General features: G+C 40.8%; 1 protein-coding gene across 2 annotated transcripts; it reads left to right on the top strand.

Moving 5' to 3' along the window:
• The first annotated feature begins 1,120 nt into the window (after positions 1 to 1,120).
• On the top strand, positions 1,121 to 24,140 carry CDK7 (cyclin dependent kinase 7). 2 transcript variants are annotated; one of them, XM_082192014.1, is made up of 14 exons: positions 1,121 to 1,290; positions 2,983 to 3,046; positions 3,549 to 3,751; positions 11,890 to 11,949; positions 12,597 to 12,630; positions 14,726 to 14,793; positions 15,549 to 15,617; positions 16,402 to 16,512; positions 17,002 to 17,120; positions 17,897 to 17,996; positions 18,247 to 18,333; positions 18,526 to 18,675; positions 22,377 to 22,524; positions 23,913 to 24,140. In XM_082192014.1, exons 1-14 carry the CDS (start codon positions 1,252 to 1,254, stop codon positions 23,936 to 23,938), a joined length of 1,278 nt encoding a protein of 425 aa, XP_082048140.1. In that variant the 5' UTR covers positions 1,121 to 1,251; the 3' UTR covers positions 23,939 to 24,140. The 2 variants fall into 2 exon arrangements, with proteins under 2 accessions (XP_082048140.1, XP_082048139.1); XM_082192013.1 differs by lacking the exons at positions 1,121 to 1,290; positions 2,983 to 3,046; positions 3,549 to 3,751 and adding an exon at positions 9,649 to 9,840.
• Positions 24,141 to 24,541: the final 401 nt, after the last annotated feature.

The following is a 24,541-nucleotide window of genomic DNA, read 5'->3' on the forward strand; positions in this document are numbered from 1 at the left end:
GGGACCAGGATGCTTCTCTAGTTGGGCCAAGGGCCTGATCCAGCAGGGCTGATATGAAGAAGTTCCCAAGGGAAATAAATCCAGCAGGCCATTGCTATTGGTTTCTTGATAGCTTTAGGACACCCCAGCCATCCATAAGACCAGGCTTCCTCAACCTTGGCCCTCCAGATGTTTTTGGCCTACAACTCCCATGATCCCTAGCTAGCAGGACCAGTGGTCAGGGATGGTGGTGAAGGAAGGTGAGGACAGGTGACCTCACCTAGGCCGGAAGTCACCCCCCCCCCAAGCAGGCTCAAAGCTTCTCAAAGCTTTTCAAAATCATTTTCTCAGCAGCTAAGCATCAGAAACATTCCGCTTGCTGTAACTAAAAGATTGCAACAAGGTCGAGAACAGAGCCCATTGTCTCCTCAGGCCTTTCTCAGAACCACATTGCAACTTGCTTTCTCTCCGGGAACCATGCCAAAGCACAAGAATGAAACAACGGGAACACTCTGAAAACCCCCTCACCCTCTTTCCTGCCAAGAGTCCACAATAGTTCCAAGACAGCTTTCTGTTCATGCTCAGAGGAACCTCAACATGGGGCAGGACTCCTGAGGGAGGAGAAAGGAGGAGGGAACTGGAAAGGGGTATATATGCTTGTGTGCATGACTGTGAACTCATGCATGCTTTTTGTGAGTTATCACACTTGCTCCTTCTACCAGTTCATGGATGGTAGAAATAAAGCTTTTTCTCTGAAACTATTCCTTGAGTGTCTGTTGACTCCCACTTCCCTTTCCCAGGCGCAATATTTTTCCCACCCGAGGGCAAAGCCTCATAAGGCTACAGTGGGGATTGTAGTTTCAAAACAGCTGAAGGGCCGAGTTTGAGGAAGCCTGCAGAAGGCCATCCTTTCTAGAATAGCTTGTCTTGCACTAATGAAATCAATGGAAATGCAAAACAAAACACACTCTCCCTGTCCCAGTTGGGACTTTATGCTTATTTTTTTCCTCGGCTATTAAGGACAAAATGAGACAAAGCGAGTGTCAGGGGCCCGCCCAGGCTTGTCCGCTTGAACTCTGAGCAGTTCAGTAACGCGGCGTGTGACGCCCGGCCTCTTTTCTTTCTCCGGATCCGCTCCGTGCGCTGAGCGTCGCCGCCGAGGCCCCTCCCGTGGGCGGCGCTTCGCTAGGCCGCTGCCCGCTCCTCCTCGAAGCCCCGGCCCCCGTCGGCGCGCACTTTCCCCTGCCTGGGCCGGCTGGGCGGGCGGTCACCATGGGCAGCAAGATGGCGGCCGCCAGTAGGGTCGTTCAGGTAAGTCCTTTAAGGCGTTTCTGCCGCAGGAGACCCCGCTCCGGCTTGGCGCACGGCCGGGCCTCGCACCTCTGGGCCAGGCTTCGGCGGCCGGCGGCGGGGAAGCGGGTCCCTCGCCCCGTGGGACTAGCGGAGGCCGGTGCCCTTGGGCGGGCAGGGGGAGAAAGCGCAGGAGGGAAGGCGGTCGAGGGGGGATGCGCTGCCTGCCGACCGGGAGAGGCTGGGGCCTCGCCACCTTGTCGGCTTCGGAAGCAAGAGGCAGAGGTTTGTTGGGCAGCCTTTCCCGGTCGCTCCGCCTGTCCTCCGCCTTTGCCCCCGAGGGTCCCAACTCAAAGCAACAGGGTCGCAATGCTGTCCTACGATGCACCATCATCTTCCTCATCGCCTCGGGATTAGATCCTTCTGTGCCCTTCCAAAACTGACTCCGGATTAAGTCTCTCTAGGAAGTCCCAGCCCTCGTGTCAATGACAAGCCTGTCAACTATAAATAAGAGTTGAGTGAAATATCAGCGTTTGCCGTTCCCCTGGCAAAAGAGGGAGAGGCACATAAAAAAAACCAACCACAAATGAAAATAAACTGTTGGACTGGACATGTTGACGAGCAGTTTGACCCCGTTTTTGCTCACAGGCAATGCCTTAAAAGGTTTCTGGCTGGTTTGGTGACTTGGAGAGAAGTGGCTCAGTGCGTTTTTAGTGCTTGGCACAGCGAGCGGGACGGTGATAATAACCAAAATAACTGGCAGTTTCCTGTCCTTTAGCAGTAAGGTGGCTAGAGCACCTTACTTAAACGTACATCCTACGTTTAGGGTGGAAAAGCAAAAGGTGTATAGGGAAAGGCATTGTTTGGAGTGCGGAATAACTTTTTCTTCCTCTTTCATATTATTGGAACTCAGGTCATCCCATGGAATTGATCTTTGGCAGTAGAACTGGAATAGCCATATATATATATACACACACACACACTGTGCACAAAGCATTCATTAACTTAGTGAATTCGCTGCCACAAATTGTGCCAAACTAGACTTGATGCAAAATGTGTCGTCATTAGCCACAATGATTTACATTTCAGACATCACAGCAGCTATAGATTGCCACTTGTGAGCAACATTCTATGAGGATAGCAAGTGATATACTTCCTGACCACCCCTTAGGTAAACACTAAACAGAACAAAAAACCCTTTCTTCTCTGCAATAGAAATAATAATGGATAAAGAAACTCTTCTGGAGAAATCTGTGCAATTAATTCAAGTATGACTACTGAACCTTGTACTTAGTGCTTGTTAACTATCCATGCAGATAAACCTGCTGCCTCGTGTAGTACAATAGTCCACCAGCTATGTTTCATTTGTCTTTGGATAGCATTAGACTGTGAATGAATAAGTGGGTAGTGTTTCTAGAGTTTACATGATAGGTTTTGTTCTTCAACTGCTCCAACATTTCAAATGTAAAATTTGAACTCTTCAAATGTCTTTGTATTTTGCTCCCAAGCAAGCCAGTTTGCATTGTATCCCATTCTACTCAGAAGCCATTGCTGTTGCCAATGTTCTGTTCCAAAAGAAGTTGGGTTGGGCTCCCCACTAAAATGCTATTTAGCAACAGTGCTTGGTGTATTACACCTTTTCTTTGCAAGAAAATGTGTAATACACTGTCCTAGTTATCTTACATTGCCTTCCATTTACCTGTTTTACTCTAGGTAGTGAAGCCACATACACCCTTAATTAAGTTTCCAGACAGAAGAAGTACTCCCAAACCTACAAGTAAGTATCCCTTTTATCTCTTTTAACAAATGCTTGTTAATTTTATTAACAAGTAATTTCGTTGTCCCCGAGAGGGGGCAATGACAATAAAGATATTATTATTATTATTATTATTATTATTATTATTATTATTATTATTATTATTTATCTAGCAATGTTTAGAAAAAGTTTGCCATAATACCATGCCATCCCAGGCTTGTGTATTTATAAGTATGTTTTATTGGATTCCATGTGACCTACTTCCATGTAAGAGTGCATAGGATCGCAGCCTTAGTCACCATATTTCTTTTGCTTAGACTGGAAATTGGCGTTAACTGACATTTGCTGTTTCTTTGAACATACCATTCCAAAATTCCCCTTTTCACTTTAAAAAAAAAGTTATTTTTGTTGTTTTTTCTGCAACAGAATAACATGGCTATTACTCTGAATTCTTTATGATCTAGGGTTTCCTGAATATTTTTGCTAAAGTAAATGGTTTAGAACTTGTCTCTTGTTCCTTCAGTACAGGAGCCTCTACAGTCAAGAGTGCCTCTGCCTCATGGTTCAACCTCACAACTCTCTGCAGGAGGTGGGCCATCATCATCTACAAATATTTCATTCTCCAGTAGAATTCAAGGCACACCTGACACTTCAGAATTAGTAAAAACGTTACCTCAAAAATATAGAAGGAAACCCATGTCGGTGGAAGAGATGGAGTATATCCAAGTAAGGTCCCAGAGGTTTCCTACATAATTTATTCTTTGCATTTGTTTTACTGAAATGTCTATTATGTTGCCTTTCTTTTATAAATTGGACACAAGGTGGCCATTAAATGAAATAGTTTAAACAGTTCCAAAATAAAAGCCTAGGGCAGTCAATGGGAATGTCTGCAATCTAGTGCTGCGTTGATAAAACAATAACCAGCATTGAAACGGTTCCAACAGCCTCATAGCCAAACAATAAAATAAGCATTAGGTGAAAAACCAAACTGTCAAAACCTGGATAATAAGACAGCCTAGTGCCTAGAAAAAATTAGGTCGCCAGGTGTATCTTTCTTGGGATGAAGTTCCACAGATGGGGTGCAACTGCAGAAAGGGACCCCTCTCTCCTAACCTTTTCTAAACTTCACCAATTGGGGCACCTAGAGAAAGTTTCTGATGATAAAAACACATAAACTCTGCTGGATCAGACTAGAGACCTATGGACCTGTTGCCAATAGCTCTTTTTCATTATTGTTTGTCAGCAACTGGTATTCAGAGGCCTGGTCTTCTGTTCCTGTATATACTGTGTATCACAATTATCATAATCATTATCATCTATTATTTGTACCCTGCCCATCTGACTGGGTTGCCCCAGCCACTCTGGGCAGCTTCCAACACACAAAAAACATGTTTTAATGTTTTCTGTGTTGTGACTATGACGATCAGTTTCCAGGCCAGTTGATAGGGAAGTGGGTGAAACATTGTGGAAGCCTGCTCTTAGACAGCCTGGCTTTAAATGTTAAAAACAGCAGTTTGCATTGTTCCCAGGAACAACCTGAAAGCCATTGTTGATCTTTAGAGCAGGTGTATGCTTGCATAACAAGCCATGATCTGCAACCTAGCTTCTGCAGTCTGAACCAGTTTAAATTTTCAGAGGCAGCTCCATATATAATGTGTTATGGTAATCAGCCCTTTGTGTTACTAAAGCATGGGCAACTTGTGTAGGAGAGTGAGTAGCTGGCATAAAGGTACTTAGCGCTATGAAAACAATCTCAGTATGCAGTATCCCTAGCTTCTACATCTAATATCCCTGTAGGAGTGCAACCCCATACAGTACAAGATAGCATATTCAACGTCAGATAAGATACTACTAGGTATCTTATCTTTATTCAGCTCCAGTTTATTAGTGCCCACCCATCACATTACTGCAGGTGTGGAAACCTTTTTTTATTATTTATAATTTTTATTAAATTTCCAAATTGTACATTTCAAAATAAACATTTAATACAATATCAGTTGACATACCATCTTCTCCTTCCATGGTTCATTTTACTTATCTCTCATTTCTGCGTATTTTACTATAACCATTTTAGTCAATTCTCCAATTTACATCATTCAATTATTAATCACACTGTTGAGTTTATCTTAATGCTGCCACCATTTTCAGTTGTACACAGTTATTTTCTAAAGAATCAGCAAAAAAAATTCCACTCCTCTCTAAATAAAAATTCTTCTTGCTCTTATAATCTATAAATTAAACCTGAAAATTCTATCATCTTAAGTTGCCAATCTTCCTTATTGGGGACCTGCCTCACTTTCCATCTTTGAAATAACAAAACTCAAGCCGCCGTTGTTGCATACATTAATAGATTTCTCTGATATCTGGGAATGTCAGTTCGAACTATTCCTAACAAAAATGCTTCAGGTCTTTTTGGGAAAGTTGTTTTAAACATTCTTTTCAACTCATTGAAAATCATTTCCCAATATTCCTTAACCTTGTTACACATCCACTACATATGAAAAAAGGTTCCTTCAATTTATTTACATTTCCAGCACATATCTGATTTTGCTTTATACATATTAGCCAACCTACTCAGAGTTAAATACCATCTATGAATCATTTTCATATAATTCTCTTTCACTGTATAATATGCAGAGAATTGGAAATCATTCTTCCAGAGTTTCTCCCAGAGGTTTAAATCTATGTTATGCCCTATAGCCATTGCCCAGTGTGCCATAGAAGCTTTAACTAGCTCATTGTTTGTTTTCTATTCTAGCAATGTTATACATTTTAGACAATAATTTATCCTAATTCCATAGCAACACTCTTTCAAACTGTGAGCTTTGGTCCAAAATCCATTTATTAGTCTGTTTTAAACAAATCATATAATTGATAGTACTGTAACCAATCCATAACTTGGCTCCTTACTTCCTCCATTGGTTTCAACCCGGGTTCGCTACCTGTGCAGGTGTGGAGAACCTTTATCCTTCCAGGTGTCACTGAACTACAACTCTCATGAATCCCAGCACATCACCCAGAACGATGAAGTTGTAATTTAGCAATGTCTGGAAAGCCAAGTGTTCCCACCACCTATCTTAAAATGGCTGTTCGGAACATCCGCTGCTTTGCTTGGACAAAAAGGAGAAATAGCAATGGGTGTCATCCACATTTTGATGACACTTTACTCCAAATCCCACATGACACTCCAGGATTACATGAAATAGTTTTATGTTCAAGATTGCAGTGATTGGGGGAGGACACTTAGTGCACAACTGTGGGTTGGGCCCAAGGGACTCAAATTGATATTGCTTTGAGAAATACAGAAATACAGGCAGGCAGTTAATATACTGGACCCGTAAATAGGAAGTGGGATATAGCACACTACAGAAAAGTCCAAATGGCAACAGAAAAAATATGTGTGGCTTGCTGTTATTCTGTATATCCCTATAAAGTTAGACATCAGTCACTTTATCCAAATGCAAATGGATATCAGTGCAAGAATTGATTTTTCTTTCTGTTGAAAGATAAATAACCAATATTTTTTCTTACAGCGTGGAGGTCCAGAATAACGCACAAGACTCCGGTTAGCTACTGGTGTACAACAAACTCTTATATTCACAACAAAGGCCTTCCTCACTCTCTGAATGTTATAAAAGTCTAAAAGCAAATAGCTTTGTTAAAGGTATTTCATGAGGGATGAAAAGGTAAATGCTTCTTCAGAAAGTGGCGGTGTCCTAGAACAGAAGACCATTCTGTTTTGAGTAATTGTGACTCCACTTTATACAACTCTACAATTAAAATTTTATTTTATTTGTTCTACTTAGCAATAATGGTTTTGTTATCTCCTTTGTAGCTGTTGTTGATACACTAAGGAAGAACAGCAAAATCTCGTGGTGTTTTCACTGTTCATGTAATGCCTGTCTGGCATGAAGGAAAGCAATATTTGTTTCTTCTCTCCAACAGTATCAATCATGTCCTTTGGGAGAGGTTTTTTAAAGGGTGGGGGATATAAGAGACAGTATCAAGACAGAACTTGCAGGTGTTAGTGGATGAATTGTATTTATTAAACATCAGTTACATATTATTGCAAACTTATCTGCCTGCTCTTTTGGAAGGAAATACAGGCCTCCATTCTTGACAATTCCACTTGTAGGTACTACTCTCACTCAGCCTGCTTGTCAGATGAAATGTAGTCCAAATATGCAGGAACTCGTTTTAAAATGTATCTCTAAGTTATGCTAACGACTAGAGGTTTTTCTTTTGAAATTTCAAAAGAATAAGAAATTAAAATGTTTGCACCATCTACTCATCAATCAAGTTTAGTATTGATACTATCCTTTGGTCTCAAAATGGACTTTGTTCCTGTGCACCTCATCAGTTGTGATGTGAAATGAGGATCTTCTGAAGACTCAGGTGCCCATTTATTTTAATGAAATGAGGCATCTATCAGTACACATAGTAGTAGCCAGAGATACCCTCCCAACACCAGTGTCACTGTTGCTTATCTATAGTAAGGTCAAGCCTACCCAGTTATATGGCTGGGAGCACTACAATCAATCTGACACTCCTGCTGCACCCATGTCGTCCTGACCTTGCTCCTGCTCATCTTTGTGCTTTAGAAATACAAGTTCAAGCTACTAACATCAGTTAGAGTTGAGGCCTGGAACTTTTTTTCCAAGTTTGCAAGGATCACTGGAAATGGTTTCTGAGTGGGGGGGGGAGAGGGGCAGGGATTGATAAAGCTGTGTTCTTAAGTGAGAATTCTATAAGTGGAAAGTGTTGGAAGTATAGGGAGATCCATTTATGTATAAATTCCATTGTAAAGAGGTTTCCCATTTATTGCATACAGCTTCCAGACACTGAATCTGGAACTTTTTTAAAATGCAAAGCATACGTGCTACCACTGAACTATAGCACTTCTTAAAAATAAATGCATGAATGAAATCTGCCACGGAAGGCAATAAACACGCCTTGCAAATAAAATGCTGGCCGCATCCACATTGTAGCAGGATATCTGCTTCCCTTTTGATTCCCTGGTCATCATGAAATGACATTTCCGTTTGAACAAAATGGGTTCTGCTCCAACCTACATCAAATTGTGGAATCTTCTAAATGTGATGGGTTGATTACAAATAAAGCTGCAACTGTTAATTTTGAAGTGCTTATTTTGCTCTTTAGTTTATCTACAAAGTGGCCTTAAATAAAAAGCCACAGGGTATAAATCCTGAAAATAAATAGAGTAATAAATGCATCTTTTGTTTGGAAAGTCCAAACAACAACAACAAAACAATCAGGATGTGCATGCCTACTTATTTTTTGGAATTTGCTTCTGAGTAAATAAACTTGTATCACATTGTGCTGCATTTATATTTTCTCTGATTCATTTGTGTGCAAACAAACATGCATTTATTATGTTACCTTTACTGCTCTAGTCAGGTGTAGTGGCTGCCTTGGCACTTGGGAACTTGAAAAGAGGGAGCTGCTTGAGCAGAGTGGTTGAGGTTCACTGGAGTTTGCTCACTCCCCTATAGTTTTCGCTAAACTGTGTGCATATACTTGCCAACTTATGATTGCAATTTATATATGATCCAATGCAGTGGATTGTGGTCCATGAAAGCTGATACCATGTTAAATACTCATTTTTCAAGCAGGCATGAGAACCTGTGCCTCTCCAGGTGTTGAGTTCGACTTCAGCTCCCACCAGCCTTGGTCAGCATGGCCAATGGGAGTAACAATACCTTGTGGGCCACAGGTTCTCCACCTCTGTTTAAAGTGCCACAACACTTGTTTTTGTTGCACGACTAACACTGCTTAACAACAAGCTTCCCCACCCCTCTCTTTTGGGGTGGCAGTGACAGCTGGGAAACAGGAATTTAGACTTTAGCAAGATGTGTAAGGGCAGCAGAGGGCTCTCACAGAAGCAATGAGATGAGTTAACAGGGTTCCCCCCAAAAAAACTTTTCACATTACTTGTTACGATAAAACAGCACACACCCTACCACTTCTGAGGGCATCAGGCCAGCTCACCAAGTCAAAGGGCTGATAATATGATATGCACAGTTGTACATCCAACTGATAAGGTCTGACTGCTGATGCAACTGCTTCTCTCTGCCCAATGGTAGCACTGGCCCTGCTGCAATCTGAAGGGTGCTTTTGACTAGCAAACCCCCCACCTCCCAGCAATATTAACAATGGAATACATTTCTAGTCTGTCACCAGCTAGTCATCCCCAGTGCCCCTCCCCACCCCAGGGGCACATTTACAATATGGGGATACTGGAGTTCACTGGCAAGGTGCTTTTAAACGTGTACAAAACAGACTAAAAATCAAGGGAGAGGGTTTCTCTGCCGCTACCTTTCTTTAGGCGGGCGAGGCACGAGCAAGCTTGCAGCTTCCCAATAATCAGTTATGTCGAAACCCCGAATTTCTCCCCTCTGTTTTTTTTTTAATGGACAGCCCTCACTAGCACTCCTGGGTGGGCGGAGAAGTTGCGGCCCGAAAAGAAAACCACGGGTTTTTCTATCCTCGCAACAGCTCTATAAGGGATTTTTGCTTGCTCGTCTATCCTTTCCTATCTCTGTGTTGAGAGGCTGCTGTCACGACCGGCGGAAACCTCGGAGGTGGGAGGGAGCGTCGTTTGCCCGCGCGCGTGGCGCATGCGTAGAACGCGGTGGGAAGGCCGGTGGTGCGCGGGAGAGGGGGAGGAGCCGGAGTCGCGCTGGCTTCCTGGAGGCGTCGTAAACTTGACGGTTTTTAAATCGCGCTCGGTCGGGATGGACGCCCGCGCGCGTGCGAAGCGCTACGAGAAGTTGGCCTTCCTGGGCGAAGGGCAGGTAAGCCGGACTCGGCTGAGGGGAGGGGTAACGGCCGGCAGCAGCAGCTTCCGTAGGGCTCCGGAGGAGGCGAAGGAGAGGCACCGCCTGAGGTAGTTTTCAGGGTTAGCCGGGGCGGGAGCTGCGGACGCCCCTCGTCGCTCCCTCCGAATAACGGCGTCGCCTTCAATGCCACCTACTTAAGCCGTCGCCTGCGCAGAGCTCACCTTTTTTGAGATCGACGACACGCAAACTTTCGCTCTTTGATAATAATAAAACAGTATTTCCACCCCAAACCCCACTTGCCCTTCGCCATAAAGGCCCCAGAGGACAGTGATGCAGTTAAAAATAAAGTGAAACCGATGTCTAACGCAGCGCCCAAAATACAGTTTAAATAGGAAAATAAAGGTCTCGCCTATCAAAGGCCAGGTTAAAAGGTGCAGTTTTAGCATAAAATGAAAGCTGCATTAAGCACCTCTGCAGAGGGGAGGAAATTCCACAGTTTGGGGGCAGTCACGGAGAATCCCCTCTCCAAAAAGCTTGAGAGCAGAGAAACTATGAAAAGCTGCCCCCTCTCCCTCCTAATATATAAAGTTGCAAGTCTAACTCCACTTACCTGGGAATAAGCCCCATTTAATTTAAGAGAGGTTACTTCTGAGTATACATGGCTGGGTTAGTGCCATAGGTGTATTTGTATTATAGGTTGTGGAAAGCATCTGGAGATGGGCAATAGGCATTTTTTCCCCCAGAGACTTGAAGGCTGTTTGCTCATTCCAGTTTCCCAGGTTTGTATTTCAGAAACCTAAAGCACCTGCTTGACTGGAGATGGCACATTCGAAAGAAAAATATCTGTTCCATGAGAAGCCTCTGTCAAAGCATTTTCAATGTGGAGTCAATGGCTTAGCACCTAGAAATATTGGCTGTTCACAAAAAATAAAGGAATGGGTAGTTGACAGGCTGCTCCCAAAATTGACTTTGATCTGTCCTTTGATGTCATGAAGGCTTAGGGTAGCAGCAAAATGATCTGTTAAAAAGAACCTGTTAGATATGTTTGTGTAAGCAGTTTGTTGCTCTGATCAAAACTACTTACAGCCAGACCTTTTTCTCATCCAGCTTTGGACAGAGAAAAGTGTTTTCCTAGCCACCCAGTTGTTACCCAATGGTCAAACCTGACTTACAATGGAGAATAATTTTTTGAGGGGCAAGGTTTGTACCTTTTCATACTTTAGCCAGAAAATAGCATATGTCTTCTGTATCACTGATATCTCTGTTTAAAGCTGTTGCTTGACCATCTGGTTAGTAAACTTTTCCAAAATGGAGTTTGAAGGTTGGTGACTAGAGAAACAGTGGACAGTTGCAAAGTAACCAACAATGAAGTAGGAGGTCTGCATTTTGCAACTAGCTGGAGCGAGAAGGTAATGATGGGGAGAGAGACTCAAAAGTAGTGTCTGATTTTTTTTGGGTGCTGATGTTACCGGCTGCTGGAGCTGGCTGTCTAGGTCCTGCCTGCTCCTCTATATACAAAATTATATTTGAAATGAAATTGGGAAATCAAACCCTCTAGTGCAGCCACTGAACTTCCTTCTTAATAGGGATATAACAATGTAATACTTTCCTGCTTCGTAGAAAGGCTTCCTGTATAGGATAATGTTCATTATGTGGGTAGATTGTCATATGTGACATTCTTACATGCGGCATTCTCACATTTATGTACTTTGAGGTTTGTACTGATGTTTGAAACAGCTTTGCTGGGGGTTGGACCAGATGACCCTAGTGGTCCTTCCAATTCTAGAATTCTAGGATTCTGTAATTATGCTGTATCTTTTTCCCTTAGTTGCTAGTACTGACCAGCTGAGAGTGACATTAAAAGGAATGCATAGCATTTAATGAGTTAAAGGGTTCAACATTGTTCAACATTTTTACTGTTTTTATTGTGATCATTTGTATTTATTATAGCATGCCTCAAGATATTTTATAGAAAAAAAGACAAAACACTTTCTAAACAAAAAGCAAGGCTGCCGCTATATAATTAGAAAACTGATTTTTAAGATGTGCTCTTTTTCTCTTTAGTTTGCTACAGTTTATAAAGCAAGAGACAAGAATACAAATCAAATTGTTGCTATTAAAAAGGTGAGTTAGCTTTATTAACCTGACAGCATACCCAAACCATGATTTGTGCTGACCGTAGCTTGGAATCCTAGCCACATTGATGATATTTTTATTTATTTATTAAGCAACTCATAAATTGTTCATTGATATATTCAATTGCATTAACCAGGGCTGGTCTGCCCATGAGGCTGACTGAGGCAGTCAACGCAGGCAGTGGAATCCTAAGCAGTAATGTCCCTGCAGGTGCTTCGCTTACCCCTGCTGCTACTGGAGAAACAAGAAGGTGCAGCAGCAGCTTCCAGTGAAATCTCACAAAATTATTGTGAGCTTTTGTCGCCACTGCTTCTCTTCACCACTCCAGGTGGTGGTGGGCAGCCTGCCTACTGCCACTGGAGAAGTAAAGAGAAACAGCTTCAGCTTCTGGGTTCTGACCATGCATTTTGTCTGACCATGTTTTATGTAATTGTGCAGAGCTTTAGTAACCTAGAGCAAGTAAAAGCTGCAGTCTAAGCACACTTAAATAAATCTCTCAGAAATTACTTCCAAGTAAAAATACATAGACTGAGCTGTCAGTCAGTTTAGATACTTATAGAACAACAGACCGTAGCCTTTGACGTGCCTTTGGTAATGAGAAATATTGTCTTAATTCAACCATTTTCTTATTTTAGATCAAACTTGGGCATAGATCAGAAGCTAAAGATGGTAAGTTTTGGAAATACACATATATAAATGAACTATTTTGCATATGCTAGAATTTTGCTACCATGCTGGTAAATGACTTGCTGTTCTTTTCAATTTTGAGTGGAAGAGATAACAAATGACATCCATGTAATTCTTTTTTTGAAGTAGACCAGTGGCATAATATCCATACACCACTGGTCCTTTGGTGATTTAGATAGAAAACATTCACAATTTTCCCCTTTAGTGTTCTTGTTTTATTTTTATCTGTGGACATAATTTTAAGCAGGGACATGATTTTTCTAGAAAATTTTGAATTGAAAAAAATTCTGATATCCTAGTGAGTGATCCAATTTCACATGCTTCTTTTACCTGTAGTTAGTCAACAGATCTAAAGGGGGGGGGAGGAAAAACTGCCAAGCTTGCCTAATACTACATTTGTAATTGGCATCTGTTCATTGTTTCTAATGAACTTATGAAGTGGAACTTTTTCAACGTAAAATTAAAGCCCTGGAAATTTTCCTGTTCCGTATCACTAATTTCAAGTAGAATGTACTTCTTTATGTGAATTGTGCATTGCATCAGTTAAGCAAGCTTATATTCAGTTTAATTTATTAATTATATTCTGTCCTTTTATTAAAACAACAACTAAAGTATTTTACAATTAAAATAGTTAGTTATTTGTTTAATTTATAGTTTATCCTTCCAAGAGAGCCCAGTAGTAAGACAGTACATCATTACAAGAACAAAGCAACCTCAATATAAAATATCATTTGTAAAAACTTTTAGATACCAGTGCTAAGATTTCATGTAGGGCATCTTGGAAGTATGTTACTGTTTAAAAGCTAGCCTATTTTTTTAAGTGCTTACAGTCATTTGATAAACAAGAAGAGAATGGCAATGCCAAGAGATAGTTCCACAGTCACAGCACTACTGCTGAAAAGCCCCTTTCTCTTATTCACATCCACCTGATTTCATGTATGGATGGAGCAGAAAGTGTGGCTTCCAGGAGTTATCTCAGAGGCTGGACAGTTTCACATGTGAGCAGGTGGGTCCTAAAATAACCTGGTACCAAGCTGTTTAGAACTTCAATGGTGACTACCAGCACTTTAAATTGAGCCTGTAAGTAAATGTTGAAATGAAATAAGATTGGAACATGACTACAATCTTCAAATGGCAGACAGTAGTCTAGCAGCAGCATTCTACACTAGTCCAAGTGTCTAGACATTGTTTAAAGGCAGCCCCATGTAGAGAACATTGAAGTAGTCCTGCCTAGTAGTAAGTAGGGCATTGATAACAGAAGCTTAGTTCCATCTTTTCAGGAAGAGTTGCATCTGGCAAATCAACTGCTTCTAACAAGGCAGTCCTCTTCATTCCTACCACCTGCATATCCAAGGAAATCAAGGGACCAAGGCATACTCCAACCCACATGTTCGAAAACAATCTGTTTAGACATACTAAACTGTTAGAGCATACTAAGTCGTTTGGGTGATGCTGGGCGACATAGTGAAGAACAGTGACTAAAATACCTTGGACCTGATCCAATGTAAGTTATTGCTTATCTATTGTTGAAGCAAGAAAGATGTGAATTAGCCTCTCCTTTTGCCCATGCCATTGCTTTCCTCACTAGTATAGAAACACTGACATTTGAGGGAAAGTTTTATGACATCTGAAAAAGTACCTAAATTTTGTTTTAACTACAACAAACTGAGCTTCTTCATTCAGGATGTGAGGGAATGGGAATTACATTGTTCCGAAATACATTCATTGCCTAGAATATTTGAAGCTGTGTTCTGGAGCTTGAATCTTATCAGAAATATTCACCAATTTGAAATAAAATAGTAGCAGCCTCTTGTCCACAAAATGTTATGCTTAGTCTTCATGAACATTATTCCCAAGGTACAGAGACCTGCTTACTTGAGCTAGGTGACTTCAGGATTTGAATCTCTAACCTCATAGGCATAAAACTAGCAGGTATGTCGCATAAATAATTGTGGCAAAAGTACCAATCGCTGCTCCCTATCACCCAGGATTACTTTGAGCCACTAGTACCACCAAATTCATACACTATTGAGGGTACAGTTCTATTGTTATTGTCATGATTCTTATTTCAATTCAGGTATAAACAGAACAGCCCTTAGAGAAATAAAGCTGCTGCAGGAGCTTAGCCATCCAAATATTATAGGGGTAAGTACAAAGTGCTGTTTGAAGGGAACATTTCTGTATTAACAATATTTAAATACTATCCAATAACAAAGTCCTCTGGTTGGTTTATAATAACAGTGAAACAAAACAATAACTAATAAAAGTGAAGCAGAGAATAAAATCAGTATAACAAACTCTCAGCAACACCCAGATATGATAGATAGATAGATAGATAGATAGATAGATAGATAGATGAGAGTTTAAAGGGCCTTGGAAAATAAGTGTTTAAATTTGAGGCCCTCTTTATACCTGAGACCCAGGTCAAATTTCCCTTGCCCTTCGAACTTCCCTCTGATTGGCCATGCCTAAATGTGAAGACTCATAAACTATCCTTTCCCCAGGCGTTAGGAGTTTCTGTTGCTATGAAAAGCAACACAAAAATGTGCCAGATTCAAGAAGTACTGAAAACTGGCTGCAAGGGAAGAATCAGGAGTACACTTCTGATTTTTCTTCCTTTTCAGGATTGGGTTGAAGTTTCAAGACATGGCTTGAACTTTTCTGAGCATGGTATCATAGGACTTCAGGCCTGGGAAAGATGGGTGTGGTTTGCCCCCAAACAGCCTTGCAGACCTAGTTAAGGAAATTAAAAGGGTGGTGAGACTCAGTCACTCTGCATTGCCTGGAGTGCTGTAAGCCTGCCAGGGCACATTAGAGAGGATACCTTGACCAGTCTGCACACACAGATTGGATTAAGGACATACTATCACATCAATAATTTGAGTGTATTTCTCTTCCAGCTTCTTGATGCATTTGGACACAAATCTAACATTAGTCTAGTATTTGATTTTATGGAAACTGATCTAGAGGTAAGATTGACATTAACTGGCTACTGACTTAATATTGTGACCGATGATTAAGCTTTTGCTTTGTTTATATATTGAAACCAAAAGTCCTGGGGGAAAGTTATAAGAGTTGGAGAAGAGACATGGAGGAAGGGGGTGGTAGAAGAGAACAACAGAGAAGGCAGAACAGTATGCCTCTTCTTTGCATCTATTTTTAGACTGTAAACCCCTTGGGGTTGGGATCATCTCTCATACTTTCCAAAGAGTTGTGCCGATAGGTGGCGCTGTAGCAATACTTTTTAACATAAGCAGAATAACAGGTTTTATGCATAAATAACTCATATGGTAGGTTTTGTGTATCTGCTAGAGAAAGCAGGCATACACACATTTTCAGCAGCTAAAGAGTAATAAGAGTAATAATTGTAATTGCTTAGGATGCCGCCCACTTAAAGGAATTCTCATTACTAGTGAGAAAACATATGAATATTGGATACAAAGTTCACAGAGAATTTGGACAATTTGGTCAGAGTTCAGAACAGGAAGTTGCTATAATCAATACTTTATTTATATAGGTCTAACAATGTAGATAGTGAAAATACTGAAAGTGAGGGCATTACCAATCATATTATGATAATAAATTCTATAGCATTTCTGGGTCAGAGAGAGTGATTTATCAAAGGCCTGCTAGTTGATGTTTTGTTATTGGGGACATTGTGTACCTCAACAGATATATCTCTGTAATTTTTCTGGTGTTTTTTTAAAAGCATTAAGCTTCTGCAATTTGTAAAATGCAATATATATTTTACAGGTTATAATCAAGGATACTAGTCTTGTGTTGACACCTTCTCACATCAAAGCGTACATGCTGATGACACTTCAAGGTTTAGAATATTTACATGAACACTGGATCCTTCATAGGGTAAGGAACTCTAGGAACAAAAAGAACAGCCTTTAAGACAATGAGAAATGGTTCCCATTAAGGTGTTTGAGATGGAAATGTGATTCTCCATGTAAATTATCTCAGTCTTAACAACAACAACAAAATGTTTCTTGGTCCCTTTTGATATATTTTTTTTTAATGCCCCAAAATCTGAGGTTTCAAACTGGTATATAAAAAAACCACAGAATAAGTAGTTGGGATATTTTACCTTTTAATAGGTATCGGCAATTTGCGTGCAACATTCTTTTAAAAATGAATCCAGCTTCCAAAGCCTTCTGATTATCAGAGGCACAAATGGATATAAATGGCACAGTCTAATTTACCATAGTCTGATCATTGCCTCAGTTCTATGCAATCCTATTGTCACTGCTTTCAGAAGCATATTTCTGGTTAAGGTGAACCTTTGATCACAAAGCAAAATATTTAAGTATTCTCAGCGATGGCATATTTATATGTTTCTCCTTTAAGGATCTTAAACCAAATAACCTGTTGCTAGATGAAAATGGAGTTTTGAAACTGGCTGACTTTGGTTTGGCAAAATCTTTTGGAAGTCCTAACAGAGTTTACACACACCAAGTAGTAACAAGGTAAGAGAGAGATCCCTCAGGGAACACATCTGGCCTATTGGTATGACAATTTCATCTGCTTGCCCAATCACTATGTGTTCATGAAGATAGGAACTTGAATAAGACTGCCAGTGTGTTGCAGAGTTTAGAGTATCATATGAGGACTGGAAGACCCTGGTTCAAAAACCACACTCTGTGTCATGAAGCTCAGTTATTCTAGGCCAGGGGTCAGCAAACTTTTTCAGCAGGGGGCCGGTCCACTGTCCCTCGGACCTTGTGGGGAGCCAGACTATATTTTGAAAAAAACAAAATAAACAAATTCCTATGCACCACAAATAACCCAAAGATGCATTTCTACACATTCTACTCATGTAAAAAAAACACTGATTCCTGGACCATCCGCGGGCCAGATTTAGAATGTGATTGGGCTGGATCCAGCCCCCAGGCCTTAGTTTGCCTACCCATGTTTAGGCCAGTAAGATAGGTTAGGTAATCCTACCTAACCTATCTCACAGGTTTGTTGTGAGGATAAAGTGGGGAGGGCCATGTACACCCCCTTCAAATATTAATTGCATCCACTTTTGAATGCCAGTAAATTGTGCAGTACTAACTTAAACAGCTACTTTGTCACCTTTTTTGGAGAAAAAAAAGATTAGATTTGCACCATTTTCTTACAGAAAGAACAAGATAAGATGTAAATCTTTAGGCACAAAATAGGATAGTGTTTGTACTGAAGGTACTGTGCACAGCTCATAAATGGAGGAGGGAAATGCAGCATTTCTTATTTTGTTTTTCAGGTGGTATCGAGCTCCTGAGCTACTGTTTGGTGCTAGAATGTATGGTGTAGGCGTGGATATGTGGGCAGTGGGCTGCATATTGGCTGAATTGCTTCTAAGGGTAAGCTCTCAGTAAAGCTGTCAAATGAAACTATTCTGCTCTTGTGCAAATGGTTTATCTTCTGGCACTTTTACATGTAGGAGGAGTGCTGGAAATGCAATCTTTGTTCTGGGAACCCTCATGTTTGCTTTAAACTGAGCCAATGCCATTTGCTTACCAGAAAAATTCAAAGATTTTAGGGCTGAATTTCTTTTTTGTAGGAGTTCAGAACAAACCAATCTTGAAAGCCACTGTATTCATCTTTCTATAGGTTCCATTTTTGCCAGGAGACTCTGACCTGGATCAACTCTCAAAGATATTCGAAACCTTGGGTACTCCAACAGAGGAGCAGTGGCCTGTAAGTTTTTGTAACAAAAGCTGGCAGGGAGAATTGATGGAAACTTGATTGTTTTGACTTGCTTGCCTGTTTGACTAGCTTTCTACTTAATGTGTGTTTACAGGTGAGAGGACCATTAATGACTTAACTATTCATTATGTGGGTGCTGACTTCTCTGTGCTATATTTCTTTCTCCTCCCCCCGCCTCAATAGGGTATGACCAATCTTCCAGATTATGTGACTTTTAAAAGTTTCCCTGGAATGCCACTTCATCACATCTTCAGTGCTGCTGGTGATGATTTGCTAGAACTGCTGCAAGGCTTATTTACATTTAATCCTTCTACCAGGGTCACAGCTACTCAGGTATTTAAATTTAAATTTCCACCCATTAGCTTAAAACTGTTTCTGTCAGTATTTAGCAAAAATAAGTTCTGCACAAGCAGAATTGCTTTATTTAATGGAGTGTATAGTTCTTCCAGGGGCACCTCCACAGATTTTTATTGTGATATTTTAGCAGTGAGTTCCTAAACAGGTTTGTATCTAGACAACCATTTCAGCTCTGTTTCTGATGTCAACTGATCTTTCAATTTGTGTTCTGATACTTGCTTCATGAAGTAGAAAAATGGATTACATCATTTGAGATGAAAAATACACCTGTCAGAGGACTGCTCTGAAAGTCTGAATTCAGACTGGGATGCTCACCAAATAGCTTTACCCAGTTTCAGGGGGGAAGAGAAGAGCCACCCTTGGCATTTGACCAGTGCCACCAATCCCATTGCTCCTGGAAAAGACTAACCAAAGCAACTGAGCAGTAAGAAGGGGAAGAGAGAGTGAGCTGGGCCTGAATATTTTGGTTGGGGGCAAGAAGCAGCAGCCTGTTTGACCTGTCAATATTTAGTGGCCAAGATCTTTAATCTTTTTTTAAAAAAACTTCTTTTTATTAAAGATTTTCTTGGGTTACAAAAGTAGAATCATAGAATCATAGAGTTGGAAGAGACCACACGGGCCATCGAGTCCAACCCCCTGCCAAGCAGGAAACACCATCAGAGCACTCCTGACATATGGTTGTCAAGCCTCTGCTTAAAGACCTCCAAAGTAGGAGACTCCACCACACTCCTTGGCAGCAAATTCCACTGTCGAACAGCTCTTACTGTCAGGAAGTTCTTCCTAATGTTTAGGTGGAATCTTCTTTCTTGTAGTTTGGATCCATTGCTCCGTGTCCGCTTCTCTGGAGCAGCAGAAAATAACCTTTCTCCCTCCTCTATGTGGCATCCTTTTATATATTTGAACATGGCTATCATATCACCCCTTAACCTCCTCTTCTCCAGGCTAAACATGCCCAGCTCCCTTAGCCGTTCCTCATAAGGCATCGTTTCCAGGCCTTTGACCATTTTGGTTGCTCTCCTCTGGACACGTTCCAGTTTGTCAGTGTCCTTCTTGAACTGTGGTGCCCAGAACTGGACACAGTACTCCAGGTGTGGTCTGACCAGAGCAGAATACAGTGGCACTATTACTTCCCTTGATCTAGATGCTATACTCCTATTGATGAGGCCCAGAATTGCATTGACTTTTTTAGCTGCCGCGTCACACTGTTGGCTCATGTCAAGTTTGTGGTCAACCAAGACTCCTAGATCCTTTTCACATATACTGCTCTCAAGCCAGGTGTCACCCATCTTGTATTTGTGCCTCTCATTTTTTTTGCCCAAGTGCAATACTTTACATTTCTCCCTGTTAAAATTCATCTTGTTTGTTTTGGCCCAGTTCTCTAATCTGTCAAGGTCGTTTTGAAGTGTGATCCTGTCCTCTGGGGTGTTAGCCACCCCTCCCAGTTTGGTGTCATCTGCAAATTTGATCAGGATGCCCTTGAGTCCATCATCCAAGTCGTTGATAAAGATGTTGAATAAGACCGGGCCCAAGACAGAACCCTGTGGCACCCCACTAGTCACTCTTCTCCAGGATGAAGAGGAACCATTGATGAGCACCCTTTGGGTTCGGTCAGTCAGCCAGTTACAAATCCACTGAGTGGTAGCATAGTCAAGACCGCATTTTACCAGCTTCTTTACAAGAATATCATGGGGCACCTTGTCAAATGCCTTGCTGAAATCAAGGTAGGCTACATCCACTGCGTTCCCTTCATCTACCAGTCTTGTAATTCTGTCAAAAAACGAGATCAGGTTAGTCTGACATGACTTATTTTTCAGAAATCCATGCTGACTATTGGTGATCACAGCATTCCTTTCTAGGTGCTCACAGACTGTTTGCTTAATGATCTGCTCCAGAATCTTCCCTGGTATTGATGTCAGACTGACTGGGCGGTAATTATTTGGGTCCTCTCTTTTCCCCTTTTTGAAAATAGGGACAACATTTGCCCTCCTCCAGTCTGCCGGGACTTCGCCTGTTCTCCAGGAATTCTCAAAGATGACTGCCAGTGGTTCTGAGATATATACAGCGTATATACAGAGTATATACAGCGTTTCTGCTTTCAGTTCATAAAGTTCTTTCTACAGGTCATTTCTATTCAATGTGAGACACTAATGTAATAGTATAAAGTTGGAGGAGAAGAGAGGTGGAGGAAAGTTGTTCCCTATGGCTCAGACAGCAAGCAAAAAAGGAGGAACAGGGTGCCAAGCCAGCAACTTCACCACTTGTGAACCTGAGGCCCACAATGAGAACCAATATGTCAATTGGCCCAGAGTGTCTGTGGCAGAATGCACATCTTCCACAGCAGTCTTATCATTCTAGTTGTCTGAACCTATTCAAGTTTACTTCATAGTAAATTAAGCGGGACTTAAATCCAAGTACATAGTTTTTGCAACTTGGGGAGGCATGTATTTTGAGCTCTTTGTTGCTTTTTAAAAACTCTTACTGAAACAAAGGGCTGAAGCAGCCCTCTTTCCTGAGCCACGAATTGAGAGCTGCATATGAGAAATGTGTTTCTAATTGCTTGTACCTTTTTATTATTTGAACCTGTAATTATTCATTGTGGATGTTCCTTCTGGTCTTAATTTCCCTGGTTACTTAATTGCAAGTGTTTCTTGGTACAGACCAGTGATGTGGAAACTTGTTCAGTACTACAAGCCACATCAAAAAGCAAAGTAAGACTTTTTAGTTGTGCATAATTACCATAACTTGGCTATAATTTGAAGGCAAAGCACAGCAAAGCTAAAGATGGTGATCCTATTACATTTATGTTACAGTCTACTGCATATCCCATAAAGTTAATCCTTGAATATTTTTTGCTGCAGTTCAAAAGCTATTTGCTAACACAAATATTAATTGGGAAACCATGGGAAGAGAGGGAAGTAGCTGGATGAGATGTCAGGACTGCAGAATTTTTATTCAGAATGTACATGCAATCCATATGTTCTAGTGCTATACAATTTGTTTCATCCAAAAGGAGTTTATTTAAGCATTAACAACACTATAAAAATGTGTGTTTGCCTGGATGCAATACACAGAATTATTTGAGGACAAATATAGGTGACCAGAAAACTTGTTCCAGTCAGATACAAACCAGGCAAATATTGATTATATTATAGGAGAAAGTTCACAACTAAAAAACATTAAGCCCAGGGCTATGTGTACTCCACTCTGGGGTAGGGAAATTGAGAAATTGCATATGCAATCTAAATTATGTGCCAAAAAACTAAATTATACAACTTGAGCCATTTCGCATTTGCTATTTTGCATAATTCTAGTTTGAGAAGAGGGGTCAGTGAATTTCTGCTTTCAACCACTGTATATCTTATTCAGCATTCCTCTGACTTTCAGCATATATTGCTTTCAAAAATAATCAGAATGATAGTATATGCACAGCCCTGGCTGTGCCCACATTTAAGAAAAAGTGTCCTTTGTAAGAACACAACACACACATGCACACAGAATCTTGCAGGGGGAAACCTCCACAGAACTGATATTGTGAGGAACCATAGACAGCCTCAGTGACCATAGACGCTATCCATCACCACCACCACTGCCACCCCTCACGCTCTTTATAGAAATAGTGCCATTTCTAAATACAGTAGTGTCATTTTTTATTGTTATCTCATTCTGTTCTCTTGAAGGCACTAAAACAGAAGTATTTTAGCAATCGGCCAGCACCAACACCTGGAAGCCAGTTGCCAAGACCCAATTGCCCTGCAGAAGTCTTGAAAGAGCAACAAAACCCAGCTCCAAATTTGAAAAGGAAAAGACTGGATGGAATAGATCAAGGTAGCAACATTTTTAAATAGTCTCTTCAAATGTTAAGTGTAGAATTTAAACACTTATCATATGTCCAGATATGATTTCTCACTATATCCTTTCCTTTGCCTGCTAAAAACATTTTTAGTCATGCCTACCCAGAAAAGCTGGTGTGAATTTTAATATTTTTTAAGTATTTTAATTTCTTGTATGTTGTAAAGTATTGGTCCCCCCACCCGATTTTATGATTCTATCTTTTGTATACTACTTTGAGGTTTTTTACAGTCAAGCGATGTATAAAATTTATATTTATTTATTTCACAATATAACATCTAATTTGCTAGCCTGGGCCTAGAAACACTGGCCTAGAACATCAGTGTACATACCCTAGCTGACTTAAGCCATTCTAACCAAAGGGTTGCAACGTTGTAGGGTTGCTCACACCAACTTTTGCACTTAATATTGCAATAATATTTCGGGGGATGGGAGTGTGGCTAGCTAATCATTATGAGATCAGGAAAGATTCTCAGTCTTGCATTCTTTCACTTCATTTTGATACAGATCTTCTTGATTTTTTATTTTTTCCCTTTGAAACTATTTTATTTTTTCCCCTTTGAAACTAACTATGGTTTAATGGAAGTGGAAGGTTTAATGGCAGTGGTTTAAACTATGGTTTAATGGCAGTGGAAGACAGGAGTGCCTGGCGTGCTCTAGTCCATGGGGTCACAAAGAGTCGGACACGACTAAACAACAACAACATGGTTTAATGTTAGTACGCATGTAACACTAACAACTGTTGGTTCCCCAAAGGGAGAGAATGTGTTTATGATATGCCAAGCATGATTTAGAAGATCAGGTGTTCTTACATCTGCTTGAGATGCAACAATTGTTCTGCCGTTGTAAGCAGGGAAGTCTAGGCTTGACAAATCCTTGTGCAGTGCACCTAACATGGGCATGTGTCTAAGTGGAAGACGTCAGCTATGCTATTTTCAAATGAGACTTTTAGATGAATGATGCTTCAAGAACCTGGCAAAAGCCCAGAGATTCTTCCTTATCTGTTCCAGTCCCAAAACCTATAACCTTTGCTGGCAGATGGTTACAGAACTGAGAAGAGCAGAGAAGTATCATGGACAGGAAGCAGACTGTACTGGAGACACAGTAGGGACACTGGAGACACCGCTAGCTTGATTTTGTACTTGCTGAAGCAGTAGTCTTTCTCTACCCACCCACAGTTGAAATGGAAATGGACAGTAAAGTTTGTTCTCCATATGCTAGCCCACATTTTGACACTAACTAAAACAATGTAATTGTGATAAAAGTTTGAAATAGGTTAGGCACAAGCAATCTTACTATTGCTGTAAGACATAAGAAAAAGAAAGACAAACTGATGTGCATTAAACTTACCTCTCTCTTCCCAGGGTTACCCAAAAAATTGGTGTTTTGACTACTGTGGAAACAGGGATATTGAATATTTCTGCTGCTATGAAGTCTGAAAAGATCAAATAATGTGAAAACTCAAAAGTCACAATATGGATTAAAGCATAATTTGTAAATGTAAACATGTAAAATGTGTGTAGTGTTAAACTCTAAAAACCATGTATTTTTATTGCTTTGCTTTTTTAAAAAATAAAAAAGTTAAAGACTCACTGGTTAATAATATATAATAGGTGGGATATGGGAACTTGGCATATGGTACTGATGAATGAGACCTTGTGCTAGAAATGCCCTGGGGGCTGGAATCCCAGATGCAGAGATTGGAAGTCTTGGTAGGGATGAATCTTTGTTTCCCCAGTATCTGCTCTAGACAAAGAAAAAACAACCACCAAAATGTGTAGTAATCTCATTCCAGTTACATATGCCAGTGCAGTTGTAGAAAATAAGGCGATTTAGTAGAAGGGCTTCATTGAGTGTCAGTATGAGCTACAGTATTACCAGAGATGGCTGTGAATAAATTCATATCCTACAGTGGAGAAAGTTAGGTTTATCTGTACCTTGCTTCAGCCTAGACTAGTATGGTGGATTTAGGGCAAGGTCCTAATTCCACATT

This window comes from Podarcis vaucheri (genome assembly GCF_965113315.1).
Source record: "Podarcis vaucheri genome assembly, chromosome: 11".
In the NCBI taxonomy this organism is placed as follows: domain Eukaryota; kingdom Metazoa; phylum Chordata; class Lepidosauria; order Squamata; family Lacertidae; genus Podarcis; species Podarcis vaucheri.